Here is a 12747-nt window from a genome sequence, read left to right as displayed (position 1 = left end):
ATCCCTTTTTTCTTAGATTGATTTGAAAGGGATGACACTACGATGTTGCCACTTTTTAATTTCTTAACTTTCTTGACAGACTATAACATCCTTTTGTGAATGTCAAAACTCAAAAGTAACAAAAAGTAATCTAAAATCTCATTTAACAATTTCCACTTGAAGTAAATAGACCTACAAAAACATAATAACAATAAATTCCTTAACATTTTTAAACTTATAAAGGTACATTTTCATTAGCAGATGTTGAATCTCACATTATATTCTTTAAAGCAATAACATAAAGGAGCGCATGTTTTAACCCGACCTCGTAAACACCAGGCGAGGAGAGATCCAGCACAGACCCTCATTACATCCTACACAAAACATCATAAAAACTTTAAACATACATACAAAAACACACCTTATTATCAAAATCGAAGGAACACTTTCGCGTGGTGAGTTTTTAAGCGAATCTCAAGTGGATATTAGTCTGAAGAAGCTATTATTGGGTGCTAGGTCGATAATTTGACAGTTTGAAAACGTTTACAGATTGTAGGTATATTGCGGGCAATCTGGCTTCCTGCCGATAATGTAAACACCGTTTTGTTGTGCTTCAATATTAAATAAAGCTGTATAAAGTATGCATTCGACCAGACCAGGATCTGGTACAAAATGCAGGAAGATATTTGCAGTCACACCAAACAATATCTTACTTTATATACGGTTTTATATTTCTGGGTTACTGCTAAGTGTTATTTCTTATTTGTTTGTATAAAATCATTGCATTACTTTCAATTTTCAGAAACACAAAGAAGTAAGAACGAAAAAAATAAAATATTACATAATAATCCATGATAAACATTAACCCAGACAGGTTTCAGTGGACAGGTTTCAGTGGACGAGAGGATCTTTACATTTTCTTAAGTAAGTATATAAATAGGTACTATAATATTATGCTACTTAATTTTGGTCTCTAAAGTCATGAACTGGTTCTATCTAATAATATGTACGTTACTCTTTAATCTCCATTTAGATTTAAGAATGTCCGAAATTCTTAGATGTAACCATATTATGTAGAGTTTCAACGTTCAGCTACAAAAGTTACAAATACTTACCTAAAGTATAGATTTAAAAATACTTAAGTAATCATGTTTTTATGCAGTGATGAAGGTAATAAAAGGTGTTCAATATAATATTCATACTTCCTAGCTGGCTTAGATTTTAATCAATTAATTTCAAGGCAGCTTTTACGATTTTCCTCCAAATTAATAAAATTGTAACTACACGGAAACATAAAATAGCACATCTAATTTAAATATTTATTGGCCGACTAATTTGATAAATCACAATTAATATTAATGATTATGCTTACTCCATTTGACATAGCCCTCACATAGATGGGTCAAAGAAGAAAACAGTTGCTCTGGAGGAATAATAATGTCAGTACTGCGTTCGTCCCTCTTCTTTCTTCCGTATGTCGCAAACTGAGTTTGGGGTCTTTTTATCCCGGCGTTGAAGAAGAGGGTTGACTGTGTGGTCGGCACCGTCATTGTGGTTTGATTGGACTTCACTGCATGCACTATGAGACAGAGCAGATAGCCTCCAAATGCTAAGAACGCTAGTGTTGTCACCGACATGGAAAATATATTGCTCAGCTTGCCGTAGTCACCCTTTTTCACATCACTATCCTCGTAATCTCCTCTTCGTATCGGTGATTTCATGGTCAGCGCCTGCGCACCGAACTCCGAGTATTCTGGGGTCGATATTGTCGTATTATCGTATGCCACATGTTTCAAAGAATTCTTCAGTTGGAGCAGCTTATCAATAGGCAGCTGATTTAAGAACTGTATTTCTTCGGTAGTGTATTGAGATGATGTGAGCTTGAGGAGTATGAACAGTGAGCACACGCGCAGCATGGCGTCAGATGTGTTTCTGGTGACAGAGCTGAATTATCGTGGTCTGCAGAGCACGACACATAACTGTAGTAGCAACGGGACATGATGCTTATGTCGGGCTAATTTCAGTCTTAAATTTTAATATCTACTTACTACAATTAATTTAAAAGGAATCAACAGTAGCGAGAAGGACACAAGAAGATATTTTTGGTCACAAAATATGTTTCAATAAAAAAAAATTATGAGCCTATGCGATAGCTGATAGCATAGGCTCATAAAAAGATTAGGCCTTGGGGGAGGCCTTTGCCCACCAGTGCGATACCAATGCTGGGCAAAGGCCTCCCCAAGGTCTTCCATCTGTCTCGCTCCAACTCCACCGCAGGCCAGCCTGGCTTGTAGGTATAGGCATCCAGTTCATCTTGCCATCTTTTTGGAGGCGTCGTCCGTCCACTGGTACCCACTCTGTGGTGACAATAAAATATTATGAGGATAAATTAGATGCATTATGTTTTATTAGACGGATTTTGTAACCTTTTGAACCTATAGTTAACCTATACAGTATGTAGCAATAATAATAACAAGTTACAAAATGTATGAAAGCTAGAACATAATAGATTGTATTGTTCTTTTTTGCAATTCTTGACTTGCTATGTTTGCTTTTGACAAATGAATTATTGTAGATAACTAGATATAGCATGTTCTTTAAGCGCTTTAAAAAATTGGCAATGTCAAATTTTAATTTAAAAAAGTCAGTTTTAAAGAAAAATATAACCCTTGGTAACCCTCGTGCCTTGACCAGAAATCGGGATAATTGTATCTTTGAAATTCTTAAAATATATGATAAAGTTAGTAGGAAGAACCAAATAAAACGCTCCCTCTGAGGCTCTGACATTATGTACTATCAGATAAGTTGATTATCGGGGAGAGATAATCGGGGACCTAAGTAGTTTGGTCGCGTTACGTCAAACCCAGCCGACAGATCACAATTAACATTGAATTGACATATTCGACCAAATAACGTTGGTCTGTCAATTGCATAGGAATCAATTTCCTCGATGGTACTTCAGAATACTCTAATAACAACGATGGTCACTATTTAAACAAAATTTTAGTACATACAGAGCCATCTACTGAAAAGTAGCGAAGTCTTGTTTGTTTTAGAACTTAGAATAATTACACTGTTACTGTATATTTTTAATTGTTTCCGTGTTGAATAAGACAAGAATATTTTTTTCTAAAATATAATCAACCTGTATTTGTCACATAAGACGGATTTCATGCTCTGGTGGGATGAATGCGCTTGCGCAGCTATCAAGATGGCCATCAGAGCGTGGCTTTGGAAAGCTTGGCTTCATTCTAGTGCGCGCGCTCGAAGCAAGATGGCGCTACTGATATGGCTACTCCTTTTTAAAATGGTGTGCGCAAAAGAAAATTACGCAAGCAATGGGATTTTACACCACATAAACACGGGGATGAATATCGCTAAGGATTTTTTAGGTTTGTATCCGTAGTCATTCTCGTAGAATTAAGGATAATTACACAACATTTTTATGCTGGATATGAAATCAATTAAAATTAATGGGAGCTCTCAAGTCTCAGAGACTTTTAATGATAATATACTTTAAGTGTTTATTTAATTAATAATTACCTTGTAAAAATGTATTTAGTAATTACTTACCCGTTGCCTAATCTGAGTTTAGGCTGTTATTCTTTGAAAACTTCGTAATGCATAGGTACCTATTATAATGTTTAATATTAACGAATACTTATATTGTTTTACAGGATCTGAATCGGTAGCCCTCAAAGTAGCAGATTTTGTTGTTCGCGCGTTCCAACCCACAAAGCAGCATCAACGACCTTCACATTTCGAAGAATCTACGGAAAACGATAAGAAATTTTCCGAAGAGAATGAATTTAACGTGAAACAGTCTTCATCCTTGTCGCCGTGGCGTCACATAGTGCGACTACTGGGACTCCAGCCGAACCAGATTAGTGCTGTTGCCGTCAATGCCCTGATATTTGTTGCACAGATGGTATGTAGAGAGTAGAAGACTTTGATAGCGATACTTTTTATTTTTATCCCCCGACAAAAAAGAGGGGTGTTATAAGTTTGACGTGTCTGTCTGTCTGTCTGTCTTTTTGTCTATGTGTGTAACTGTCCGTGGCATCGTAGCATCCAAACGGATGGACCGATTTTGATCTAGTTTTTTTTGTTTGAAAGCTGACATGATCGAGAGTGTTCTTAGCTATAATTCATCATCATCAGCCTGCTCAGTGCTGGACAAGCAGGATTTATCTGGTTCATGAAAGGCCGTTAGCAACTTGTATTCGTTTGATGGGTTTTATATTTCATTCTAGTTCGTGACATTTGTGAATATGCAATATACGTATATCCATATTAATGGAAAGTTGACCAGGTGCTGCAGCATCACCTGGTAATCAATAGGATATCCAACTCCTCGCCAACTTAGAGCAGAGTTTCGTGTTTGGGCTCATTTTAATTGCGACAACCAGTAAGAAGTAGATAGACAGTAAATATTTACATGCTGCTGCTGCAGCATCACCTGGATTCTATAGGAACCGAGCTTCGTATGAACGCAAAGTGGAGGTTTCATGTTTGGGCTCATATTGAAGGCCTCATCGAAAAGGACATTGATAGATGGTAATTACGTTGATAGGAATTATTCTGCACTATAACCAACACAAGTTTAAAAAGTATGAAATAAAATTAAATTAAGAAATTTAATAAAACCCCCGCTTAACAGCTTTAAAAAGTAATAAAATAATATTTACTGCCTTTAAGTTCAAATAATTCCTAACTTGTGTAAAGTAATATTTTAGTCCATAATTGTTGTCAAGGTGTGTCGGGGGACCGCTAATGTAGATGTTTGATTTGAGATTTCACATAACATTATAGTTTAAGGATCAGTTCACAGCGAACCGAATGGAGATAATCAGCGATTTGGCGGTTGTAGGTTGTAGTTTACTTGGCGGTCCCCCGGGACACCGTGACAACAATGGGGATTGTCCATTTTTTTTTAATTTTGCTCATTACAAAAACATTTCGAGGAATAAGGTCAGGAATCGTTTTTCTGTACATAAACGAAAAAAATACCCATTAGTTACTTATATTTTTGAACAAATACGTTTAACCTTTGTTTGACCTTCAATGGCGTTAAATTAGCAATAAATTCGACCAACGTTACGTTTCCAACTTTTGGTGAGCTTCTCGTATCAGCTTTCACATAATGAGAACTTGCATTTGACGAACCAGCCATTATAAATAAGATTGAAAGAAATTTAAAACATATGCAGAGGTCGATTGGCGGCCGATGATGACGTCAGAGCGAAACTTTAAAAATTTATTGAGAAAAAACTAGCTAATGAATTTCAAAATTATTTAATTTATATTCTTAAAATACTCTATTTTAACGAAAAAAAATATAAAAAGTACATGTGATTTTTTTTTGTACAATGCCCATTATGGACTAAAATATTACTTTACACAAGTTAGGAATTATTTGAACTTGAAGGCAGTAAATATTATTTTATTACTTTTTAAAGTTGTTTGGCGGGGGTTTTATTAAATTTCTTAATTTAATTTTATTAAATCTTTGATAGCGACTAGCGTTTACATTTTTTAAGAGCCTATTGCGTTATTAGTACTTAAACTCACAGTGGTCAGTGGAATTATACGTCAGTCCACAGTAAACTGTACTTTAAAGTTTAAACGCTGTGGACGAGCAACTAGCAAACAACCATTAACCATAATAATAATATATAGGCTATAGCGTCTTTAAAGTTTCAGAAATTGACGCGAACTGTAGGGTGACGTCTAAAATACCTACCTACAGCGGGCTTTGGTCTGACCTTAAACAGACACTGCTGGGCTAGAAGTTGGTTACAATAGATCCTCAAGGGTCGAAGTAACGTAAGGACTGCAGCGACCTGCCTTCGAAGGGAAAAAATTTAAGTAATAACCACAACTTCTGCCTAAAGGTACCTACTTACCAAGTTTTTTCTCCCTTTCAGATAACAACGTTCCTGTCAGGGCCAAGACAGCCAGGCAAAAACTTCAGAGCAGAGGATCCTTTTAAGTTCGTCCTAAATAAGAACTCCGAAAGGCTGCAACAGCTTCTAGCAACGGCTAAGAACGAATCTCTACCAGATTTAATCAACCAAATTGTAGAGGAACAAGAATCCCAGGAAGAAACCAGCTGTATTAAATTGCTTGTATGTAAACTGACACCATTTATAGAGAAGATGCAAAGAACGGTGTTTAATGATGATAGTAGAGAAGAATATGGGAAAATCCGTGGCGCTGAGATATTGTACCGCCATCTACCGACCAGCGACGAAATTAATTTAAGCAGCGACATATGTGAAAACAAATATAGAGATTGTAATTTACATGAATGATTAGTTCATGGTTAATTAAATAAATAGAGCTTAATTAGAAAGTAGAGTCTGGACTCTAGACCCGCTATCCTCAACCCGCGGCCCGCCGGGCCTTTATTTGGGGCCCGCGTGATGTTAAACAATATTGAAATTCACGCCCACTGGCAAAATAACGTGATAGTCGTTAAATTTTTTCTACTTTTAAGTCGTTAATTTTGAAGAGTGTTATTTTTTAACCCTAAAAAATTTTTGTTGCGGCCCGCGACACAAGACCAAAACATGTTTGTGGCCCGCATGAAAAAAAGGTTGGAGACCACTGCTCTAGACTCTAGAGAGCTTGATTGCTTTTAATATCTTTAGAATAGAAAAGCAATGAAAGCTACAGGTTATTTTAGAACATAATCAGTAATTAATATTGTTTTACTATTTCCGAGTGATTACATCTAATTTGATAAATTAGGTTTTTTACTTAGTTTTAAATAATAATTTTTTTATAGTTTCATTTAGATTTGCGATGACTGATGATTAATTACCATTCACTACCATCAGGTAATTAATGTAACTAGTAGTAGTAGAGAGTAGTACTAGCCAGTAGCCATGTGTTTTAACTTTTAAGTTATCCGTTTTTACCAACCGAACGTACCCTGTCCTTAAGAGTCCGTATACGAAATTTTGCTGAAATTTTGAAGAAAACGACAGAAATAATCTATATAGATAAAATTCTATCCAATTCGAGAAAATAGAAAAAAAAAACAAATTGTGCCAAAAAACACTATTCAAAACAACCTAAATCTCACATTATATTACTCGCCGCATGGCTAATGTGAGATTTAGGTTGTTTTGAAATCGTGTTTTTTGGCACAATTTGCTTTTCTTTTTTTTTTCTTTTTTCTCGAATTGGATAGAATTTTATCTATAGATTATTTCTGTCGTTTTCTTTTTATGAAATAGGTACAGCTCCAAGTTGCCGAAATTAACAGCAATTCTTTGCCCATTTTCTCTAAAATTTTGCCGAGTTACATATTTTTTTAATCAACTATTTCATATTAAAGTGGTAAAAAGTAATTCCAACATTGTATAGACGACTTTCTCAACAGTACATTGTATTTTTTTCATACCGTTAAGACGTCAATACAATCCATAAAAAGGTGATATTCTAAACCTTTTACAGCAAAAATCACAAAACTGTCGAGGGTTTGAGTTGGATTATTTAAAAATACTTAAAAAAAAACAAAAATCTAGCTCCAACATTAGATTATAATTGAAATGATCTTACATGTTGTGCATTAAAACTTATAGAAATATTGTTAAATCACGTCTGTTAATCAGCGAAATCGGCAAAATTTCGTATACGGACTCTTAAAGTCATGTAAAAACGTTTTCATCAACGCTTTGGCAAATAATCCCTGAGGTCTTCTATGGTCTGTGCTATGGTGATAAAATATTATGAACGCTGCATTGATGAAATCAAACTTAGGATATAGGATTCTCAAAATATTATCGCTTTTACCAACCGAAGCTAGGGTACAGTTGGTACCACTCGAACCTAGGGTACAGTTGGTAAAAACGGACTTTAAGATTGTAATTTCTAAGGTAATGTTTTGTATTACTTAATAATAATATTATAACAATTTATAGATTTTCTGGTTTTTCATTAATCTTATAAAGCCGCCGAGATTTTTAACGTTTGGATTTGGAACAAACCCATTACAAATGAAATTGTTTTTATCCATTACCTAGATATGTTAAGTTTAGATAGTATATTTATTTTCCGCAGCTTGTTCTGTCTACAATTTTAATTATAAAAAAATGATGCTATGTTAGATGTAGCGATATACCATCTTTCAGGTGGTATGTGCGACGTTTCGACCACGTTTCGACTGTTACATAAAGACCATTGACCGGCGCGGCACATGCACGTAACAGTCTGGGGTGTGAGACTGCTTGTCGGCACGACATCTTAAATATCACTTCTCATCTACTTGCTACATAATTACAAGACTACCTATAGCTTTGTCCACACTGTGCCTTTTTCTATTCGTCAAGGGCATGCGTTATAGCGCAGTCAACAGCGAACGTGAGGCATGCCCGCGACGCATGCCCTCTGACCGTATCCAAAACTTCAAAAATGACAATAATATTTGCGTTGGGTTCGTTGACGCATTCAATTATTGAATGCGCCAATATGAAAGTTGATGACGAAAATTGAAGATGAAAGTGCACTCCGTTGTGTGTGCAAACTCCGTTGCACCAAAAATCGTTGATGTATGTCCTTTCCCGGAACCCAAAGTATCCAAACCAAAAGTTCACCAAAATCAGTTTAGAGGTTTGAGCGTGACGAGGTAACAGATAGACACACTTTCGCATATTTTATATTATTATGAAGACGTATAGGTTTTTTTTTTAATTTGGCCAAATTAACTTCAACGATAATATTTATTATTTTAGTTATGACTTAAAACCTTTCTGATTGAACGACTTACTATAAAGTAGTATACTATAATTATTATTATGATTTGAGGAAAGTATACTCAGTGATTGATTTTTGTCAACCTTATATGGTGCGGGAGCTAGCAAGTTTGAAAAAAAAGTAAGTCAACTGATTTTGTGATATGTCGTCATTCTAGCTTTTCCGATTTGAGTCTGGGCGGTCGGGCTGGCGGTAGTGGTTGTGACATATCACAGAATCAGCTGACCGAAATGCTTTCTCGAAAACGTTGCTCGAGTACCTCCTATGACCTATACCGCTGTCCTAGCACGGGGATTGTCGATCTAGAAGAAATAGATAAAAACAAGAAATAACTATAGTTTCTTGGAAAATAGTTCCTGATTTAAAGTAAATAAGGTCGTAAATTCATCGGCAACAATAATCATTTTTTATGTAAGTTTTTCGAGCAACTTTTACGACCTATTGTTTTGCGAGCTCGGATTTATAAACATTTTATAAAATGTTACACAATTTGTCTAGCACTTTGGCGATGTAGATTCTTTGAGGGTGGAATTATCAATTTTCCCACGCTAAACAATGGGTAATAAAAACAGTTCACAAAATGCACTTCAAAATAAAATAACATTGACAATGAATCTACGACCTTATTTACTTAAATGTAGGATCTTTTATCAAAAAAACTATAGTTATATTTTGTCTACGAAGATCGGAAACAAATTTCAATCCCCGTGCTAAGCAAGCTGGGGTCACCAAATTGCAGACCGCGGTCCGCATCCGGATCGTCGACCCATTGTGTGCGGAAGAAGTATTCATGAAGATGAACTTCGCTAAAAATAAATTTCGGTCTCGAATTACTGATGAACACCTCCAGGATTTAATATCAGTAGCTTGCACCGATTTCACTCCAAATATCAGAGACATAATTCGCTACAAAAATTGACACTTTTCTCATTGATATGTAAATAAATAATGCCTTTGTTTAATTTTTTTTTTATGTGTGGACCGTGAAGGTAATTTCATTTCTTAATATGGACCCTGACTGAAACTAATTGGTGATCCCTGACCTATACTATTACTTATCCAAGTACGACTACCAAAAACCTTTAGCCCCAATTTCACCAACGACTGTTAAAGTTAACGCTCGAATTAGTATCACGTTACCTCTTTCGTTTTTCTTATGAATGAAAGAGAAGACATGACATTTTAACAAGCTGTTAACACTAACAGACGTTGGTGAAATTGGGTCTAAATATTCTGACCGCGTGAGAACCATTATCCAGTCTGCCTAGCATACGCCAACGAGATATCTCACTCTACGTGTTTTCTCAATGTTTGATGGTTTGTCTTTTCATCTCTATTGACCCTAGCATGACAAACATTTTTTCTCGCGTAGATCTATCATCGAAATAACACATTTTTATAGAGTTTTGCCAAGATAATGTCGAGATTTTGACATTACGAGACGAGTAGTTTTTAATTATATCGAGAGTAAGATATCTCGTTGGCGTATGCTAGGCAGGCAAGACATCCTGACGTAAAAATAGTCAAATTAATATTTACATCGGTTTCATAATAATGGGTGATGCAATAATTAGATAATAGATCGATGACCCGGCCGCAGTGAATGGTGTTATGTAACCAAATTAGGCACATAACCAAGTGCAAACTTGACTTACGAGAAGCTCATGAGATGGTAAACAAAGCATAAACCAGAATGAGAGTGAAGGAGAGATCGGAGAACGGCGAAAGAAAAGGAGGCAGGAGAAAAGTTCATTCTACTTATAATAAGGGGAAGAATGGTAGATAAGGTAATTTACTCCTTTATTTCAGGAATTCTGGCAGGAGTTTCTCTTAACAGCGTTGTTGATTAATTTTGGCAGGAGTTTTTCTACTTAACAGCGTTGTCACTTGTTGATTTTTCAAAACCCCTAGTGAATAGACATAAACTTCAGTCAAGAAACTTCCCCCGAGCCATTTAAACGAATTTACTGACACGGTATGATTAAATTTGGATCTGTTTAGGCGTTATTATGAAACAAACATAAGTGCAGACGTTTAGAGGCTTTCAAATTTATAACCAGCATTAATTCATACGGTAACCGGTGACCGAGACACAATAGAAATTCTATTATGTCTCGTTTTTCCACGATCGAAGCGTTAAATTGTAGATCAGTCAACTGCCTATGAATCAATTTCTTCGATGGTAAATGTACCATCGAGTACCATTAGCTCGAATATGCAAAATATGATGTTTTGGCTAAAGGTACGCGCACAGTTTGTCGGCGCGTGCCGGGGCTCGCCGGGGCGTATCGGGGCTCAGAGCAGCGTAAAATGCGCTATAGCACACTATTGCCGGGCCGGGTCGCATCGCATTGACGGATTTTGAGTACTTTGGATAGCTCCACTCTTAAATCACTCGTGAAGTCGTGACTCGATATATCAAAAACGTTGCACAAAATATTTAAAAGTAGGTTAAAATGGTGTCAGAAACATCAACTTGAAATAAGAATGAATAAAATTACCACACTTAGGGCATATAAAATTTTTCTAAATTTTGGAAAGAGATAAATAAACATAATATTCGACCGTGCTTACCGGTGAGTGTGGCTGGCTGTAATTCTCAAAAAGAAATTGCAAATATGTTCTTTAAGGTCTCATCTCCGTTAGGACTTGCTGCACAGATGGACGATGCTGAGAGTTGTCATGATAAAAATCTGATACGCTTCTCATCAAAGCAAGTGTCTGTCGCTATAAGCAAAATGTCAGGTGGGAAGTCTCCTGGATATGACCATCTCAGTATCGAACATTTGAAGTATGCAGGATGTCACTTACCGAGAGTGTTGTCCATGTTTTTCTCCTTACGTTTAAGTCACTCATATATCCCAATGAACATGATGCGAACCATAGTTGTCCCGATTATTAAGAACAAAACAGGCAACATCTCGGATGAGTGTAACTACAGGCCTATATCGCTCACTACAATTATTGCGAAGATATTGGACAGCTTGCTAGACAAAGTGTTGGGCGAAAAGTTGCATTTTCATGACGCACAATTTGGTTTTCGGTCAGGGCTTTCTACGGAAACTGCAATACTAAGCCTGAAGCAAACTGTTCAATATTATACACAACAGAATACCCCCGTGTATGCCTGCTTTCTTGATCTCTCCAAGGCTTTCGATCTAGTTTCCTATGATCTGCTTTGGAAGAAGCTCGGGAAGGCTGGCGTACAACCGGAAATAGTAAACTTATTGAAATATTGGTACTCTAAACAGTCCAAAAATATAAAGTGGGGTGAGGAGCTGTCTGATGATTACAGGTTGGAATGTGGCTTAAGACACGGAGGATTAACCTCGCCTAAGCTTTTCAACCTGTATATAAACGACCTAATCGACGAGCTCAGCAAGCAGCCAGTCAGTTGCTGGATAGATGGCGTTTCAGTCAATAATTTAAGTTATGCAGACGACATGGTTTTGCTGGGCCCCTCGGCTGGGTCTATCAGGAAGCTCCTTAGTCTATGTGAAGCTTATGCAACCAAGCACGGTCTAGTTTATAATGGTAAAAAGAGCGAAATACTGATATTTAAGGTCCCCCGTAAACACATTGAATATGAACCGAAGATCACTCTAAATGGATCGAACTTAAAGCGAGTTACCCAGTTCAAATATCTCAGACACTATGTTACGGAGGATCTTAAAGATCACGTCGATATTGAGAGGGAACGTAGAGCCCTAGCTGTAAGGTGTAATATGCTGGCCCACAGGTTCGCAAGATGTAGTAAGGAGGCAAAAATAACACTTTTCAAAGCGTACATTCAAACTTTTTATACGGCGAACCTGTGAACTAACTATACACAAAAAAGTATAAATAAAATTAGGGTACAATATAATAATGGTTTTAGAATACTGTTGGGACTGCTACGATTCTGCTCAGCGTCGGGTATGTTTGCAAATGAGCATACTGATGACTTTTATGCAATCATAAGAAAAAAGACATGGTCCTTGCTGAGCAGACTGCGATCGAGTACCA

The 12747-nt window shown here is 36.4% G+C and overlaps 2 protein-coding genes across 2 annotated transcripts; one reads left to right on the top strand and one right to left on the bottom strand.

Annotated features, from left to right (window-relative positions):
- Positions 1-1334: 1334 nt before the first annotated feature.
- LOC121735025 lies at positions 1335-1928 on the bottom strand. Its single transcript, XM_042125693.1, has one exon. The coding sequence runs from the start codon at positions 1893-1895 to the stop codon at positions 1335-1337; it is 561 nt and encodes a 186-aa protein (XP_041981627.1). The 5' UTR covers positions 1896-1928.
- A 1325-nt stretch (positions 1929-3253) lies between these two features.
- On the top strand, positions 3254-6293 carry LOC121734872. Its single transcript, XM_042125509.1, has 3 exons — positions 3254-3371; positions 3657-3907; positions 5907-6293. The coding sequence occupies exons 1-3, from the start codon at positions 3254-3256 to the stop codon at positions 6291-6293; spliced, it is 756 nt and encodes a 251-aa protein (XP_041981443.1).
- Positions 6294-12747: the final 6454 nt, after the last annotated feature.

Source organism: Aricia agestis, chromosome 16 (genome assembly GCF_905147365.1).
Source record: "Aricia agestis chromosome 16, ilAriAges1.1, whole genome shotgun sequence".
Taxonomy (NCBI): domain Eukaryota; kingdom Metazoa; phylum Arthropoda; class Insecta; order Lepidoptera; family Lycaenidae; genus Aricia; species Aricia agestis.
Note: the sequence above shows the minus strand (reverse complement) of the source record. Positions and strands in the feature narration are given on the sequence as shown.

Excerpts from the sequence above, each read along its gene's own strand:
- LOC121735025 (XM_042125693.1), bottom strand. The coding sequence starts at position 1,895 with ATGCTGCGCGTGTGCTCACTGTTCATACTCCTCAAGCTCACATCATCT.
- LOC121734872 (XM_042125509.1), top strand. The coding sequence starts at position 3,254 with ATGGCGCTACTGATATGGCTACTCCTTTTTAAAATGGTGTGCGCAAAA. Across the intron at positions 3,372-3,656 it reads TATCGCTAAGGATTTTTTAG|GATCTGAATCGGTAGCCCTC; the intron begins GTTTGTATCCGT and ends ATTGTTTTACAG. Across the intron at positions 3,908-5,906 it reads TGATATTTGTTGCACAGATG|ATAACAACGTTCCTGTCAGG; the intron begins GTATGTAGAGAG and ends TCTCCCTTTCAG.